Here is a 13,834-nt window from a genome sequence, read left to right as displayed (position 1 = left end):
TGTTGGTGCTATATAAAAAATAATTAACAATATTAATAATATTTCCAGAAATTGTCTTTTTTTCAAGAAAACCTTTGCACTAGTAGAAATCAAAATAAAGGAGGTTTTGCTTTGACATTTTTTTGCGTTCCTGCCAAATCCAAATTTAAGAAGAGAAACCCCCTCAGTAAAGTAGGTTTACATATTTCTATCAAATGCTAAGTCTGAACACCGGTTTGACCATCTGGCATTCTGGTGGGTTTTTTTTCCGCCAGATAAAATAATTAATATTAATCTTTGCTCTTATGTCCTATTTGATTTTAGATGAATTAACAGATGACAAATTTTTGTTACTATTGGACTTCTAAAAAGGGTCTCAACTTTTTTAGAAATAGGGGTTGTATATTAGTGTGCCTCTATACCTGAGCATTTTATTCAGAAATCTTTTAGAAATACCCTGCCTGTACTAGCTTTAAAGTCCATTTATTACTTTTGATCCCTGATGAGGAGGGAGTTTTTTGGCCACTGGAAAGAGCTGGTTCCATTTTAGATGTTGGACAAAACATTATTTCACAATGTAGTTTGGTGTTGGTTTCTATATCTGTGGGGGACCCCTGATGAACACCACTTTTTGGAATTCGAGGCTTAAATGTTAAGTTCCAGAGCCTTATTAATTTCTCTGTTTCTGAGCTAACACAGGAAAAATGGACTTCCCTTCCCCAATGTGCTAACACTGCTCCAATCACATGACATAAGCACTATCACATGGAAAAGAAGAGTCATATTCCCACACATACGTGGAAGTGTTAGAGATTTCACTTTACTCTCAGTGGGTAAACAGAGCAATGGGGGTGAAAGGAAAGATGAGTTCATGATGCTGAGAAGGAAAATGAAGTGAAGGGAATAAACATTTTGCTACTGTCTATAGTAGAAGTATAGTATAAGTATGAAGTCTCAACATAGTAAAAAGTGATATGCAAACTTCAACTTTCTTTTTCAGAAATGATTAGCTACAACCCTCATTTTCATTTCTTTCCTATTCCCATGTCCATTGTGATATGCAGACTTTAGTGACACTTCAGTGTAATTGAAAGTTTGGTTTCACATCTCGAAGCTGTGGGAAAGACAATATTGAGGTGGCCAGAAGAGAAATACATAGTTGGAAAGTTTGATCATTTTCTAATGCGATGATAAAAAGTTGAATAGTTCATATATAAAAGTGACTTGTGCAAATACTGGCAAAATAAATATAGTTTATGGGTAAATCTGTCACCACAGAACATGGGGGTATATCTCTAAAAAAGTCCTGGTTCGCAGTAAAAAAATCAGACAAGTGCTCTAATCCTACCTTATTCTATCCAAAACTGCCGGTACATAAAAATGTAATCCTCCTCTTAGTATCTGTGTACTCCAGTAAAAACATAATTCTAAAAAAAGACATATCAGTTTGGTTTTTTTATGGGCTGCATGCAACCCTCTTGCTCCTCTGCAGCTCCTGTTAGTTTAAAGCCCAACACCAGGCTGATCATAAATGTACCTGGTGCTCTTCAAACAATGCAGGACCACTAGTTTTGTATTGTATTTAAATATGCCAAAGAGCTGTTTTCCAGAACATAAATTCAGAAATGCTATAGTCTTTTTTTTCTACACTGCATGGCTGTTTGATATTTCTATTGCTCCCCACAACTATTGGAAATGGTGATATATACACAGCCCACAGTGTAAATACTGTGACTTTTCCCTTCAAATTGTCACACGTTTGTTTTAGGCAAATTCAGTATTCCCATAATCAGCAAAACAAAAGGAGCCTAATATAAGCCTATAGGTCAAGACTGGGTTTTCGGCATAAAGATTTGTAGTATAATTTTCTATACACATTGCCCCTGGACAACGGTATGAATCATTACTGGTACATTATATGATAAAAGAATGTTCCAGTTACCAATTTCCAATACATATGCCCCAAGGTCAGCAGATATATTGTCATCTGCCAGTGTGCCTATGAACTACACACCAACTTCTTGAGGGTACATTCATACCCATAAAGGGGCTGGTCCATAGTGTAAAAAATTGTAGCTGCAAAGTAGTAGGGAATTTGTTTTTTTTTAATTTTTTTTTTGCTTGTTTGAAAATTAATAAACGATTTGTATTTATCTAAGCTTTTTGTCTTTCTTTAAAATACATTTCTATGGATTTCTTTAGATTAAAGAGGGTTACATTTTTACTTGTTTGTCTTATTTATTGTTCTCTTATGTTATATGTATACTAATATATAGATCTGTGATATGATAAAACAATGGTCTAGTTACTAGTTTAATCCATCAGTCCCTGGTCAGCAAATATACTAGAAAACCCATTTTCTTCAAACTAACTCCTTTAGTGGGTATATTCTTATCCGAAAAGGGCCTGGTTCACATAGGTGTAAAAAGTGGCAGGCGCAAAGTAGTATGGAATTTATAGTTTTTTATATTTGTATTTTTTGTATTTTTTCAAGTTTGTTATGTTTATATTTAATAAATTGTATTTGTTTAGTTTTTTGTCTACGTCACACAAAAATTCGCTCTGTAGCTATTTTTTCAGATTCAAGTGGTAAAATTATTACTTTCTTCACTTCTGTTGTGAATGAGATGCCATCCAATGTTTATAGTTAGTATTTCATTTAATAATTGCTTCTCCTATTTTATTTGTCAACTACGAATCAATTACAAATTATGGGCATTGTAATTATTAGATAATATATTTATATATGCTGTTATGTTAGAGGAAGTTTGATATAGTATTATCTATATCCCTCTCTGGCATCTAAAAAAGAAAACAACACAATTTATCTGAATCAATTCTTATAAAATTACATTTCCTCTTCCTGAAAGGATCTCTACCTAATAATGATGTGTAAGCAGGAAGAGGTGATACAGGGTGAATTAAACACATCTTCAAACCTGTTTTTAATGGTGCAGAAAAAGTGCCCTTCCATTTCATGTTATTTTATTTAAAAACAACTTGAACCCCCTGAACCTGAGCACATGGCTGTAGACTTTGTGTTTATTTTTAACTGCTCCGATTAAACCCAAGTGTGGAAATGTTTGCTTCAATGCGGAATTCATTCAGACTTTGTCCTCCCCCAGTAGGAGAAAATCATTTAGGTTTAAACAGATTCTAAAATTATCTGAATCTTGCTCTCTCTAGTCCAGGTCATAACCTTGCTTGGGCACAGGAAATAGTTATCAGGTCATGCAATGGTCAGATGAAAAAGAATGCAAGTGTTCCTAACCCTATCTAAGTGGGAGTATGTTCAAAAGAAACTTAACAGAAATCAAATAAATCCTGCCATTAACCTAGTAAACTTATCCACCCATACAGGTAAATGTTTTACCTTAACCAAGTTTATTTTGCTATTTACTTGTTTATTAAAACTAAAAAAAATGAAACTGCCATCTGAACAGTCGATGAACACCTACAGTGACAAATAGCTTCACTGAAAGTAAGTTACTTTTTTGCAAGCTATATATTAAATGTGACTTTGAAAACTTCGAACATGCTGGGCTATTTTTGCATATGTTATTGCAATACAAGTAAATACAATAATAACTGCTACTAATGTTGGCCATTTCATAAAGCTTCCCAAGTATCACAATGTTTTGGAATCTACTGAAAGCATTTAATTAGGCTTCTGTAAAAATGCAAAGGTTAACTTTAATGGAGGAAATAAATAAATAACAACAGTCATGAATTATTTCAGCAACCATTTCAAGCAGCTTTCAAGGTGACTAAGGTTGCATTGGGTTTGCAACCTTTGCCCATTATGTTAGTGATTGTCATGGCTTTAAATAAAACTGTATTGAGCGAAACATATAGGGAGCTGCTGACCTTCTTTGAAAATGATAGTTACCTGGCTGTGTCTAGCTTTCCCTGTATCTTTGACCCAGAAAACGCCAGACAAAGGTTCAGAGTCAGAATGCCTACTCTATATATTTGTTCAGTACCCAGAACTATTGGAGTCATTAGATCAGCAGAGACGCCAGACAACAAGAGTCATTCATTTAAATCAACAAACACAAACCCTTATTCCATAAACCTGTCTTCTGGGCTAATATAACAGACACAGATAAATCCACCCCTGTAATCATTATTGCATCAATATAGTGGAGCTAATGTCAATAGTACTTACCTATGCCTGTTCCACTGCACTGCCATCTCCCTTCTTCTTTATTTAACGAAGATGATCACGCAGTCAATGCTGGAATGATGTAACTGTGGCGCTGCTCAACAAATTATGCCAGCTGGCCAAGGATCAGGCAGGTAAGAGAAGTTATTGCAGAAGGGGCATCCATTGTATGTCCCTTTCTGTAATAACCACCTGCATGACTTGAAAAAAAAAGTGGCACTATGGAGTAATTCTATTCCAAATGTAATTTTTAAATTCAAACTTACAAGTATTTCATTTTGATCAGCTTTTTGTTGGCATTATAGTGTGTGAAAGAAAAAAGAATGGAAAGCCAATCATTTTATGTATTGACAAGAAACATGCAGATAGGAAGAGAAAGCAGAGTGACCATGATATGAGCCGTTTTTCCTTTTGAAGTCAAAGTTCGAGACATGTACAGAATAACCTGGGGTTAGTTAGTGCCATCAGACTAAGGATAGTAAAGCACTGGGAAAAAAATCCTGCAAGAGAAATTTTTGGATTGAAGGTTGTTTTTTCAGCAAAATCTGATGTTGTTACTTTTATGTGGGCTATTCAGTTTTTATCCGTTTTTGGTGAGTTTTGCTTTAAATTTTAAAGCTTATTTGTGTATGACCAGCACAGCAAGATCATGAGCTGTGACTTGGTTGAAACTGGGATTGAAAATACTATGCTTTATTTTATGTTGCTTGCTAAAATGGAAAAAAAAAGTGTCTAATAAAGCGATGTCAGTGCACATTGAACCACATTATTTTTCTTCTGGTCGCTCTAGTGAACTGGGTTTGCACTCTGCCAGCAGAGCAGATCTGACCCATGGAGAGAACTCCTTCAGATCAACACTGCCTCAGGCCTAACTACTTTCTCCAAGAAGTCTAACATTTCAGGCATCAAGTTGAAATTCTTCTGGAGATGATTAACCCAAACCCATGACAGATTTTTTCCAAGATATCCAACTCCTCATGTTTATTTTATCCTGGCTCTTTTTTGGATGTATTGGACATAACTAACCTACTCGTTTTACATGTTAAGGGGCTGGTATAGAGCCATTTATTTCTTAAAATGAGAAAATATTTCAATGTGCAAGCCTCTATTGTTGTGTGAGCTCACACTAGATAATAAGAAACAAAGCTACACAGCCCTCTGATTCTCAGATTTAAGCTTCCTCTGTTTCATCACATCTTAAGATAAAGATCTAACATGTTTTTGGAAATGTATATGTTTAGGTTTACTCGCTACATATAGACTCAGAGCTGAACTGCTTTAATTAAAAGTTGATTGATCAAAAAAAAAAGAAAAGATAAATAAGTACAGCTGATTCTATTTTTAACTAAATGCGTATGCTTTATGATCTGGAAACATTCATTAATATCAATGCATTCACAAGGCTTCAAAGATTTCAGCTGGTGTAAAAATGTCATGTCCAATGAGAAATTCAATAGCAGATTTTTCTTTTACCACTGCCAGAATGGGTCCCAGTGGCAGTGTATGCAAACTTGGGAAATCTTTTTACAATATGTAGAGTGGAAAGAATATAGCTTATGTAATATATATTTATTCATATCTGGAAAAAGAAATTAATCCCTAAACAAACAACCATTTACAATTGTGTCCATTTTGGCACATAAATGCTTGATAAGTAAACATGGACAACAAATTACAAGGAGATCTGAAAATGATCAGCAAACAAATTATACCCATACAAAATCTGATTTCTATACAGTAGTGATCATAAAGCATTTAAATGACTAAAAGGCCAAAAAATAAGCGTACAACACTTGAGTTTCTTTACCAGGGGTATTTAAAACGAAAGGTTAAAAGGCATAATGTTCTGCTACAACCACCTCAACAAGGCATCAAAGCTTTGTTGACCTTACATGTGAAGTTAATTTTCAATACCACGTATATAAATGTAAACACCAGAAGATTGTGGTTTATTCATTTGACTGTCACTATTACTGAACTCCATTGTCTGCACTCTCTGCAATTACATGTTTGTCTGTGTACAGGGAATAGAGCAGCAAACTTATTTTCTGCATTTTACAAATATGTTGATTATGGAGACATATGTCCTAAAATGCATGTGTGAGTATTCACTGACTTGCTGTTTACAGAAGGAAGCTCTGAGATTAAACACTTAATTCTTTTTGGAGACTGTATATTCTCTAATCGGTAAGTCCAGCAATGAACAAAGCATGTGCATGCTTACTTGTTCCACTGTGAAGTTTCATTATTGTTATTAGGGGGTTACATTTTGGGCACTTCTATAAATCAATTAGGTGCCACAGTTTTCAATGAATGTCCCGAAAATTTGTATTTCTGCCAGAATATATCTTGGTTTGTACATAGGTCTGTGCTGTGCCTGCAACATAAGTCCAACTTGCAGTGCTATCTTTATTAATATTAGTTACCCAAGAGCATTTTGCCATTGATATGGGACTCTTTGTATTGAAACCTTAACAAAATGGAATATTCTGATGGGTAAACCACCTAAAGGTCACTGTAACACCCTTCTTGAGGTCCCAGGCCAACAGTATAGAATGAGCTCCTTTAAAAAGTGGTCAAGGATTGTAGGTAGCAATTATCTCTTACCCACTTCTTAACAGAACAAAGTAAATGTATAGAGAATTGCAGTGATTGTATTTTATTTTTTTATATATTCTGCTTTTTTGCATCTGTGTGAAGGGCAAAACGTCAGAAAGGAGAACGCCTTGTAAGAAAAATGAATGGTGGGTATTATAAGATTGCCATAGGTTACTCCCTTTGCACATGTTTAGACTAATTAAAGCTAATAAAACACTGACTACAAGAGCCAAAATCACATGGGGCAAAATATAACAAAATCTTGGCATCAAATCATTTATTATGGGAGTTATTAGTGTTCCCCTTAGGGGCATACACCAGGCAGGATGTCATTTTTTAAATTTGATTTTTACCAATGTATACAAAATATCCCATTGACAGATGTCCTAAATAAAATAAAAAGATTTATTCCTGTAGCAGTATTATAGTTAGTGTTTTTTACTATCTATATAGGATTTTTATTCTGGAAATATATATTTAAAATATAACATCCAAAAGCAATTTGAGTTAGTTGAACAGACAGCTTTTCAGACACTTAGCTTATGAGCACACTTTATAAGCCAACTGATAAAGGAGAGTCACTGCCCTGTTTCTCAGGCTAATACCATGTGAATAACAACAAGTTCACACAACTTAACTACCAAGATGATGCAAAGGGCCTGATTTATTAAAGCTCTACAAGGCTGGAGATGATACACTTTCATCAGTGTAGCTGCGTGATCTAGCAAACCTAGAATAGATTTCTTCAATGTTATTTGCTATTTGCTAGCAAATGCTTTGAATCCTGGACGAGATCCATCCCAGGTTTGCTGGATCACCCAGCTTCACTGTTGAAACTGTATTTTCTCCAGCCTTGGACATCTCTATTAAATCAGTGCCAAAGAGTCTAAGAGCAAAGGTAAAGAGTATACCAACCAATACCAACCAAAATAAGCCATTTGTAACTAAATTCTCATTCTGCTCATGGTCACAAACACTCTTTTTGGTTCACATTCTTGTGTGATATGTTCTGTATCAGTTAAAAAAAATATTTTGGGAACATATCAATGGATTTAAATGTTGTAAATGAGGACTTTGTATTTTGGGCATGTTTACCCTGTAGTATTTAAATATAATTTGTTTACAACTGTACAATAAATATTACTGTATATGTAGAAGTACAAGTCCCAAGAAATCTGCTGTAGGGAAACTTACCAAGTACATTGATGAACAAATACAGTACAGAGATAGTGATTGGTATTGCTACCTTCTTTACATTTTCCAAGAGCAACCAATCTGTCCCAAATACATACTCTATTTGGTTAATATATAAGTGGTCCCTTTGGTAATTAGTGTAGGTATGTGCCAGAGGGATTTTATTGATATTATTTCCGATTCTCACTATTGCTGCTACTGCTAAAAATAACCTTGATTGGGTAAAGGGGGGGGGGGGTGCATCATTTGTGTGTTACAACAATTTATTAATTGCTCCTTGACTTACACATAGCAAAGGTATAGATATAAAGTTGTTATAGAAACCCTAATTCAGACATGTTTATATATGATTCCTCTTGTTGAATCTAAGAATTACTGGTACTTACCACAAATGTGAAGGCTTAGACAGATGAATAAAACCAACAAATGAGGTGCCAGAAATGACATATTTCCTTCCTCAGTTCAATTCTAGCTCAGAGAAACTTGCTTTTATGGCAAATTTGATATTGTAAGACAAGGGTAAAATAACTTGCTTTTACAGGTTCTTGGAGAATCTATGGCCCCCTATGGGAAATGTTCCATTTATATCATTGTACAGAAATTGTAGATATACAAAATATTTGTATGTATACAATTTAATGTCAGCTTTAGATAACTGTGGACTTTTTACATAACTGTGGATTTAAACATTCCTGTATAGGCATATCAATTCATAAATTGTAAAATTTTTCTGGAACACTACTAATTCTAATTTAGTAAGAAAGGGGTAAACCACTTTAATAATTCTTTTGCTGGTGAGATTTGTCAACAGTGACAGAATGACTGATGATATGGTCCTTATACTAACAAATTTGTCGGAAAAGTGTACTTAATGTGTTTCTTCAGCATAAACCTTCTCCATAAAGTTCTGAATACAGTGCAAAAAGAGTGGAAGTTTTGTCAGGGCTTTATTGCTGTCCAGGTCTCTGCGCTCACTGGGCAAGTACAACAAGCAAGCAGTAACAGTAAAAATGTAAAAAATACAGCATTTTTTTACTGTATATGTCCTTCTGGCAAGATCTCCAGTCACAGCTGTCACTAACCCAAGAATTGAGGTAAATAATGGGGTCCCAGACAATGATTAAAACCCTTCCAATACAAAAAATAAAATAAAAATAAAAGCAAAGTATAGTTTTGGTTAAAGCTGGAGAAAACGTTACACAACAAATAGCTAGAATACAGCGAACATATTATCTACTAAAAAAAAAACTAAAAATGTAAATGAAATGTTAGGGTTATTATATTGTATCTATTGGTGACATTTTTTAGTTTTGGTTATGATTTAGTTTTTGCCCCAGTCTGTATGGCTGTTTGGGAGACTCCCTATATATATTTTTAGAATATACAGCTAATGTCTCCGCCTTGTCTCTGCCGTGCTTTATTTTAACATCATATATTAATATCATAACATAATATTAAATTATATTAACATTATAGTAGACAGCAATGCAACGTTTTTTTTTTTTTTTTACAAATAAAACAAAGGTGCCTTTTTTCAGTTGCACTTTACAAATATAATCAAATATGAAACTTTTTATGTACATTTGTTTCTTTTATTGTTTATTAGGACTGTTACCATATGGTTCAATAATAATAATACAAATAAAACAAATATAAACTTAAAATTTGGAATAATAATGTTTACAAAAATTAGCAGTTAAAAAAGGCTGATAGAAATAAACTAGGGACTTTTCAGGGCTTTAACAGGATTTTTTTTTAAGTGTTAGGGTTGTTTTAAGTGTTTTATTCATTTGCTAAGGAATAAAACAATGGATACAAAGGTATTGGTGTATTGATGATTAATATTATTATACTTATTATTAATAATAATAATAATAAACAGGATTTATATAGCGCCAACATAATATGCAGCACTGTACATTAAATAGGGATTAGGATATTTGTCATCCTTCTATTGAATCTGAACACACAGAGCCAGGCCATCCTGTTTTGATAAGAGTAGCTTCTACAGCTGATCTATTTACATAGCAACCCTGCTGTCATATTTGATATATTGGAATTGCCAGTGAGTGCAGTAAGTACAGGTGGAAATTACTGTCTGGGAGGGAAATTACTGGTGGGAGACCACGTGGCTGGGCGCTTTCAGGTGCATAGCACACTGCTACTGTGCATACAGGAGTGGCAAATTGCACTGCAGGTAACACAATTGCACTCAGTTGCAGTTCCTTCAAAAGGAACCACTCAGCCAAAACAGACTTGTTGCACTGCAGACAAGCACACAATGGTTCCCCACCATTCCTGCTTACTAGAATGGGAAAGGTCAGGACCGCAGTGAAGCCTGTGCTAAAAAGCTGTAGTGAACCACAGGTCTGAAATGGCCCTTATACCTAAATTAAGTCTAGTGTTTGGTAATACTTTGTATACCATGAACTGCATTTTAAATACTGTGATAAAAAATTGAATAATTGTTAGATGCACAAAACAATCTAAAATGGATAACCTTGAGAAAATCAGTTTCACTTGTACAACAGATTTATTGTAAATTTAGATGTGAGATGATTTAGACTCAAACGGACAACAGTTTGTGCGCATTAAAAGACACAACCAGCTATTTAATCCCTGAGTAAGTCATTATGATCTTCCATGAAACAAGCCAGTTCTCGAGATATCCTGCGCTGCCCATTATTTTTCCTCTGTAGCTATAAGTATGCATGTTCAGGCAAGCTAAGTGTACAAATGCTGCAAAGCTCTTTTTGTTTTAAAAATCATTTTTTTTGATCTTTCAAATCATTTATTTTCCCCAAATACTATCTGATATCCATGGCTAGTATTATTTCTTCATTTTCCAGAAACTATCTGAGATAACACATAAATGCTATTAGCCTTTGATATAGGATTTCACTTTTCCTGTTGTTCTGGTCTGACTGTCTCTATTCACTTTGATTTCTCCCCTTTGTGAGGATTTTTCTTCTGTCTTGCTTTCCTAACCTCGACATTTGAAGAGTAACAGAATTATGCCATTTTTACCACAGGCTTTCTACCACTAGCCATCTGTATTTAATTAATAGATGTTATTGTTTTGGTCCTTTGGAGCCTTATTTCTGTTAGGTGTAAATGATATAGCTCTATACTTTACATGTCAATTAGATGAGCTCTCATCTTATAACTCTACTTAAGATTTTTATATTTATGTAGTACAAAAGCAATTCAAGATTTAATGAACTTAAGAATTATACAACAGACACACTGGAAATGATCTAAGCCACATTCATATGTCAAATATGTCATAATGCAAACATACAGAGATATCACTGAGATTGCGATATGAGCACTAAGCACTAAACACAGTTCCCATATTTGTCCTTTTGTTTGGTAACCTTAAAATTAAAAAAGTAATGATAACAAACATTATCCTAGAACATGTTTAAACAACAGTGTATGCAATTATTATTAACCTGACTTGAATTTTATGCAAGCATGGAAGGAAGGAAAACACTGTACAAATTCATATAGCTGAATTATTGTATTAAGGAAAAATGTTTTTTCCAAATTATCACATATAATTCACCAAAAGAATAAATAAAATAAACAGCAACCCCTATATAATGTGCAGTGCTGCGTAATATGTTGGCCCTTTATAAATCCTGTTTATTAGTAATAATATTTTAATATTATTGATAATTGCATCAAATCCAACTTTGTTAACCACAAATCTGGCAAATATATTGACGTATCAAGTAAGAATCTGAAATAAACATTTTTCACCATCAATAAATATACAAAACGTTTTATATAACATGTGAAACTACTATTAAATCTAATATGAGTTGTTTTAATTGCATTAAGCACAGGATAATAAGCCAATATGAAACCTTAATTGCACATTGGTCTGATGGACTTCTGTGCAAAAAAAGATTTTAGTTAAAATATTTAAAATATACAAAAACTGGAAACCAGTTTGGATACAACAGCCTTTACATTATAATTGGTTTGTCACTAGCAAGTGCATTTGATATCTCTGTTATTAAGTGGTGATGTATTTGGCATTTCCAGCTGTAACTACACATGCAAACCTAATATAGAGAAACATTTATTCTAAAGGTTAGTAAGCCACATTTATCTGAGTAACTTACTGATGAAAAAGTCCAGTGTTAGGGTTACAAATGAGAAACAAGTTCATGATCCTTTTACACAAATCCATAAAATACCAATAAATACAGTTTAGTATATTATGTTATTCAATATAGCAAAGAGATGCACAGAAAAAAATATTATATTCAAGTATTCAAATATATACTGTAACAAATAAAATCTGTCAAACAGAACTCCAAAACTACAAGCACATTTTGGAAGCCTAAAAACAAAGGTTAATAATAGCTCTACACAGCAAATAAATACTAAAAATCTATAGTTATACAGATAACAATATTGCATACTAAAAAAAATGTAACTGAAAACACAATATTTTTGGGTACTTACTTCGAAAATATTCTGTCTTAGTTATCTGTGTCTTCTTTGGTGGTTTTACAGGAGGATATTTATTTTCATTGTTTTTGAACAACGCCAAGCGCACAGCTGGGTCTAGATGAAAAAATACATGTTAAAATTAAAAGGGCATGATATGTTTTACTGTTATAAAGGTCAGGTTACTCTTGCTGGGCCTTGGATACCAAGAAAAATGTCCTTGCAAGAAAACAAAAAAAAAAAACGCCTAAAAAAATTCTTTTTTTTTTTTTAAATAACTTTTGACAGCAGACAAGATAGCAAAAAATACTACATATGTCATTTACAAGCAATATTCAAACAAGCAAAATAATATATTTACTGATTCTAATATTTTATATTTACAACTACATTACCATTAAAAAGTATTTAAAATATAAAATCACAATCTGAACAAAAATAAATATTTGGTTTATTTACCTTTGCATAATTTATTGAAAATGCAATGCATATAAATGTCTCAAGCAATATAGGTATATATAAACATATATGTTTTAGCATACTCAGTATGTATAGACATGCGTAATTCAAGTAACAGACTTAAGTTTTTCAAACCTTATAATGCTTACACCAATGCACCAATGCATAAAACCTGAAGTTAAAAAAGCAGATTCTATAGGATTATGTAACTGAACTCCTCTAATCAAGAATCAACTATATGAAAAATTCTGAAAATTTAGACAGTCATGCTTTTAAAACCTTGAACCAATTTTTTAATACAGTTCCAACTTCAAAGAATGCCTGTGCTATGATGTTTCTTATTTGTTTGAGAAATGCTTTTTTTTTGTTTGAAAGGCTCCATTTGGAAACCACTGAAATTTGAACATCACTTCAGCCACAATAAGTATTTCAAAATTATTAGTAATTTGTACTTGGTACTATCATTATGTTTTTTCCCTTTCCTAAAGAACACTATTGTTTCATATAACTAATGCCCACCCCCATGGCTATCAACAAAGTTTGTTAAAAATTAACTTAACTATAATTCTGTTTGGAAATTACTAAGAAAATGTCAAAATGATTTTTACCTGTGTCTTTACTTTATTTCTACTATGTGAGAGAAAACACTTTAATTGAAGAGGTGTTTTAAGGAAAGTAAAAAATATACGAAGAACACATGCTTTGCTTGAACTTGCATGCAGAAAATGTAATGAAAGACTACATTCTGAAGGAAGTGAAACTTTTTAATTGTCAAAATAGCCGAAGATAAGGTAATAAGCTACCCAAATCCTTTAACACTTGTGCAATAATATTTTTATGAGGATATAAGATAGTAAGTAAGTCATGTATATTTTCTTTCCATGTCATGAAGACTGTAAGATAGTAACAATACTAATAGAAACTATGGAAATATCAATCACATAAAAAGATTTATCCTTCATAACGGGTTTTCTA

The 13,834-nt window shown here is 33.1% G+C and overlaps 1 protein-coding gene across 1 annotated transcript in view; it reads right to left on the bottom strand.

Moving 5' to 3' along the window:
• The window catches only part of LRRIQ1 (leucine rich repeats and IQ motif containing 1), a 92,671-nt gene that overhangs the window by 19,805 nt on the left and 59,032 nt on the right, over positions 1 to 13,834 (bottom strand). The window contains exon 21 of the mRNA XM_072399016.1: positions 12,416 to 12,517. Within this exon, the coding sequence (XP_072255117.1) occupies positions 12,416 to 12,517 (102 nt within the window). The remainder of the gene's footprint in view (positions 1 to 12,415; positions 12,518 to 13,834) is intronic.

The sequence above is a fragment of the Pyxicephalus adspersus genome, chromosome 2, assembly GCF_032062135.1.
Source record: "Pyxicephalus adspersus chromosome 2, UCB_Pads_2.0, whole genome shotgun sequence".
In the NCBI taxonomy this organism is placed as follows: domain Eukaryota; kingdom Metazoa; phylum Chordata; class Amphibia; order Anura; family Pyxicephalidae; genus Pyxicephalus; species Pyxicephalus adspersus.
This window is presented reverse-complemented; position numbering and strand designations above follow the sequence as displayed.